The 5,550-nt window shown below is 53.5% G+C and overlaps 1 protein-coding gene across 1 annotated transcript in view; it reads right to left on the reverse strand.

The window, feature by feature from the left end:
* Positions 1 to 5,476, reverse strand: part of SF3A1 (splicing factor 3a subunit 1) — a 26,788-nt gene extending 21,312 nt beyond the window's left edge. The window contains exon 1 of the mRNA XM_032786433.2: positions 5,286 to 5,476. Within this exon, the coding sequence (XP_032642324.1) occupies positions 5,286 to 5,348 (63 nt within the window). The 5' untranslated portion in view covers positions 5,349 to 5,476. The remainder of the gene's footprint in view (positions 1 to 5,285) is intronic.
* Between the last annotated feature and the right edge of the window lie 74 nt (positions 5,477 to 5,550).

Below are 5,550 nucleotides of genomic sequence, written 5' to 3' on the forward strand. Positions count from 1 at the left end.
GAAAGATGCGGGATGATGGCATCGTGGACAAAGTGGGTATTACCCACGAAAGCTCAATGCTCCAACAACCTCTGTATGTCATACAGGTGCCACAGGATTCCTCTGCTGCTTTTACAGATCCAGACTAACATGGCTACCCCTCTGACGATGGAAAGAAGGCATACTCCAGAGAACATAGAGCAGTGTCGTACGAAATCAAGGAGCTCATGGAAGCGTACCAAAAAGCCAGGGAAACCGCAATGGCGCCTGGATCACAGCCCCATACATTCCGCTTCTACCGTGAACTGCAGCAATTATGGGAGGTGATGCTTACCACTACTCCAACACACTATTCCTGTGGACATCTGCGAAAGTGCAGAATGTGAGGGGTTGCACAGAGCAAGGAGGAGGAAGTCATTGGAGGAGGAGAGGAGGCAGGACAGTGCATCGGGTGGCAGCTGGAGAGCAGAATCAGTTTCCCCCCAGAGGAGATAGTCTGTAACAGCTGGAGCACTAGCTCCCCGCACTCCCAAGGCGGGCTCCGCAAACCATGAACCTGTGCGAGAAGGTTAAGTCGTGAGTGGAGAGACCTTATACAGAGCCCGATGCAGTTAGGAGCGGGGGAGGGGGGGGGGGGGACCCAGCTGTGCTGGGCTGTTCGTGTTTAGTTTAAAGGGCTCATCCCTGTTCAGAGCCTCATCGGAGCCACGTGGTGGGTGTGGGGGAGGGAGGGGGTGTTGTGTGAAGCGATCATCCCAGAGACCCCACAGGCCCTCCTTTTATATGGCAAACCCACCAGGCATTGCTTACTATGGGAAAGGGGGCTCAGCAGTTTGAAAGCATTGAAATGAATGTAGAAGAAGCAGAACCCCGCATGGCCCTAGGCTGCCTGCATGTGGAATTCTGTTGCCCGGCTGTGTGTTATGGCTTACTCATACCAAAGTGTCCCCTTTGGTCTCTGAAATGTATCTTTTAAAATACTACCCTCCCTTTTTATCCTCCCGCAGGTGCAAATGTTTCAACGTGGCCCCTGTCTACTCCGTCCCAGAGGATGGTCCACATTAGAACTCAGGACAACATGCAGTCCTCCCGCACAGATAGGGGACAGCTGAATGCGTGGAGGCAAACAATTGCAGAGTCCCGTAAAGCATTACAGGAACACAAGAGAGGAGGGGCGCGAGCGATGAGAGCAGGCAGGATACTACGGTCAAGCTCATGGAGGAGCAAACTGACATGATCCGCAGTATGGTGGATCTAATGCGGGAAAGGCAGCAAGACCACAGACTGCCACTGCAGCCCCTGTATAACCGCCCTCCCTCCTCCCCAAGTTCCACAGCCTCCTCACCGAGACGCCCAAGAACACGAGGCGGGAGGCTACGGGGACCCCCACACACAACCCCAGAGAATCGCCCAAGCACCAGAAAGCTGGCATATGCGAACTTTTGATTTGGTTTCTGGACTTGTCGTTCCCTCCTCCTTCACCCCCCACCCCAATACCCCTTCCCCCGGTCTACCTTCGGATTTCTCTCAATGTGTTGTGCAACAGATAATAAAAAACAGTTTTTAAACAATTTTTATATATTTATTTAAGGGGGCAGGTAACTTCAAGAGAAACAAACAACTGTCACACTGTACCCTGGCCAGTCATGAAACTGGCTTTCAAAGCTTCTCTGATGCACAGCGCGCCCTGCTGAGCTCTTCTAATCGCGCTGTTGTCTGGCTGTGCTAAATTAGCTGCCAGGCGAGTTGCCTCAACCTCCCACCCCGCCAGAAATGTCTCCCCCTTACTCTCACAGATATTGTGGAACACACAACAATTGGAATATTGGTTGTGCTGAGATCTAACCGAGTCAGTAAACTGCACCACTGCGCTTTCAAACATTCAAAAACACATTCTACCACCATTCTGCACTTGCTCAGCCTATAGTTGAACTGCTCCTTACTACTGTCCAGGGTGCCTGTGTACAGCTTTACGAGCTATGGCATTAAGGGGTAGGCTGGGTCCCAGAGGATAACTATAGGCATTTCAACATTCCCAACAGTAATTTTCTGGTCTGGGAAGTAAGTCCCTTCCTGCAGCTGTTCAAACAGACCAGAGTTCCTGAAGATGCAAGCATCATGCACCTTTCCCAGCCATCCTGCACTGATGTTGGTGAAACGTTCCTTGTGATCCACCAGTGCTTGCAGCACCATGGAAAAGTACCCCTTGCGGTTTATGTATTGGCCACCTTGGTATGCCGGGACCAAGATAGGGATATGCGTTCCATCTATCGCCCCGCCACAGTTAGGGAACTCCAGCGCATTAAAGCCATCCACAATGGTCTGCAGATTTCCCAAAGTCACAACTCTTGATAGCAGCTGGTCAATGATTGCACTGGGTACTGGCAGCATTGCAGCCCCTACAGTAGATTTGCCCACTCCAACCTGATTCCCAGCTGACCGGTAGCTGTCGGACATGGCAAGCTTCCACAGTGCTATGGCCACTAGCTTCTCAACTGTGAGGGCTGCTCTCATTTTGGTGTCTTTGCGCTTCAGGGCAGGGGACAGCTAGTCACAAAGTTTCATGAAAGTTTCACAGCCACTGGGAATCATCCCAGACCTGCAACACTATGCAGTCCCACCAGTCTGTGCTTGTTTCCTGGGCCCAGAATCAACATTCTACGGCATGAACCTGGCCCAATGCCACCATGATCTCCAAATTGCCACATGCTGTGCTTCTGGGAACGTCTGTGTCCATGTCCTCCTCAGTATAGTAATCGCACTGTCGTCGCTTCCTCGCCCAGTTTTGCAGGTACGGAACAAACTGCTGGATAATGCATGAGGTATTTACAATGGTCAAAACTGCAGCAGAGATCTGAGCGGGCTCCATGATTGCCGCACTATGGCGCCTGCATGGGTAGTCCTGGAAAAAGGGCGTGAAATGTAGGAAGACTGTTCGGTTCAAGATGGCCGATAAAAAGTGGTAAATGGTCGTCTTCTGTAGCTTTCATAGAAGCTTTCTGTAGGGAAGCTCGCTAGAGCTGCAAGAGTGGGAGAGCAGAGTTTGCAGTGGGAGCATGAGCAGAGTTTGCAGCGGAAGCTGTGTGACTCAGGTCAGGATGGCTGAAAAATGGCAGGGAATTGTTGCCATCTGTAGCTTCCCCAGGAGCGCAGGACCAACAACATGGAAAAAGCGGCGGAAGCTGTGCAGCTCAGTTCATGATGGCCAAAAAATGGCGGGGAATTGTTGCCTTCTGTAGTTTGCACACGAGCCCAGGACAGACAACATGGAAAAATTAGCTAGTGATGCAAGAGCGGGGGAGCAGAGTGTGCGGCGGAAGCTGTACTGCTCGGTTCATGGTAGCCAAAAAAAGGCGGGAAATGGTTAGATAAAATAGTAGATAGAAAGATGAGAGGACACGCGAGGTGGATTCATAGTACCAGGAGACAGGCGGTGCATCGTACTGCACCGTCTGCTGGCAGTATGGCCTCTGCTGTAGCTTTCACGGAGGGGGGAGCGAGTGACGGCACACACCCAGAAACACTCGCAAGAATGTTTTTGCCCCATCATGCACTGGGAGCTTAATTCACAATTCCAATGGGCAGCGGAAACTGCAGGAACTGTGGAATAGCTTCCCACAGTGCACTGTTCCAACATTTGATGCTAGCCTCGGTACTGTGGACGCACTCCACCGAATTAATGTGCTTTAGTGGAGACACACAACATCAAATGTATAAAATTGCTTCCGAAAATTTGAATTGAATAAATTCTAATTAATTTCGTACTGTAGATGTACCCCAAGTCTCCTGCATCCCAGTGCCGTAGACTCTAGGCCACACTGCCTCTCTAGAAGAAGACAGTAGCTTTGTAACAGAGCACAGCAAAGCTAGACAAAAGTTTAAGATAAGAAATAAGGAAGATGTTGTGAACTAAAACTCCACAAAGAATTCGGGGAGCTGAGATATCGAGACAGAAATGGCAGTGATCCAGGACACAGGGCTCAAGCAAAGAAACCCTGAAAGCTTTTAATACCCACAAGTGAGGCAGGGCTTGAGTTTTATTCATGCCCTGCCCCAGGACCACAGCACCCCCAGGTCTCTTTGTTGACAGAGAAATTAGCATCCCCCCCCGCCCACACACAGAGGCTTGCAACACTTCCTGCAACACAGCTCAGCACAGTGACCCCTAGCAGACCACTGGAACAAAAAACTTAATTGCTTTAAGTCTGAGCTAATAAATGTACTGGGACTTGATGGTATGATGAGACCGCCTACAATGGCATCTAGCCAATCGGCAACTGCTGACAGTAAATTAGCTGCAAATGGGACACTAGACGGGGAGGGCTCTGACTACTAAAGAGAATTCTTTTCCAGGTGTCTGGCTGGTGGGTCTTGCCCACATACTCAGGGTCTCTAAGAGGTCCAAAATGAGTGGGGTGCTTCCCGGGGGGGGGGGGGGGGACAGGAGAACATTTGAGGGGTGTGTGGCAGGACTAGCCGAGCTCCCATGGGGGGAAGGAAGGGACTGCCACCCAGCCCCTTCCCACCCCCAGCTAGGGTTGAGGATGGGAGCAGAGCTGCACCCGGCCTCCACTGCATTCCAGCGGTGGCACTGCTCCTGTCTTGGTCTTTGGCTATGGTTTCGGCCCAAGATCCACCCCCAGCTGCAGCCCCCTTATGCCATCCCTGCAGGAGAGTGAGGGTGGCGGTGGGGACAACCATCAAAAGCTCAGGGACCACTGGTCTGATTGCCATATTTGGGGTTGTGAAGGAACTTCCCCCCAAGTCAGAGTGGCAGTGATCCTGAGGGTTCTCTCACCTCTCTCTGCAGCATGGGCCACAGATCTCTTGCAGGTTTAAACTAGTGTAAATGATGAATTCTCTGTAACGTGAAGTCTTTAAACCATCATTTGAGGCCTCCAATAATAGCCAGAGGCGAAGGGTCTATTCCAGGAGTGGGCGGGCAAGGTGCTGCAGCCTGCGATCAGCAGATCAGACTCCTTCCGACCTTAAAGTCTGTGAGTTGGCGCTGACCGCAGCCCCGCGTGGCGGTTTCCCTGGCGGAGGGAGAGGGGCCAGGTCCCCCACCCCAGTCCTGAGGGGCCAGGCCCTGCTTAGCCTGACAGCCTACTCGGATCACAGATCCCTGGTGCCAAGGCAACTACCTCTCCCAGCATGCACCGCGCCGCTTTGCACGTTGGGAGCGGCCTGCTGTGGACCCGGGGGAGCCCGGCTCCGCGCTGGTGACCCGGGCCGGCTGTGGCGCGCAGGGCTTCCCCGCTCGCCAGGCCCCGGCCCGCCATACCCGCCTCCGGACAGCCCAGTACCTGTTTGCCTTCTTGGGGCGCTGGCTGCGCGGGCGGCAGCGCCTGAACCGGCCCGGCCGGCATGATGCCTCCTCAGCGGCCCGCTGGAGTCTCTGCTTGTCCTGGGGCGGCAAAGACCGAACAGCACAGAGTGACCGCCACGGCCGCGCACAAAATGGCGGCGACTCCCCCCCCCCCGGCGGGCTGCGCGCGCAGCTCGTCGGGCTCGCCTACGTCGAAAATACAGGCCAGGCGAGGAAGCAGGCCGTGGAGGCGGCGCGCGTAG

This window comes from Chelonoidis abingdonii, chromosome 22, assembly GCF_003597395.2.
Source record: "Chelonoidis abingdonii isolate Lonesome George chromosome 22, CheloAbing_2.0, whole genome shotgun sequence".
Classification (NCBI taxonomy): Eukaryota; Metazoa; Chordata; order Testudines; family Testudinidae; genus Chelonoidis; species Chelonoidis abingdonii.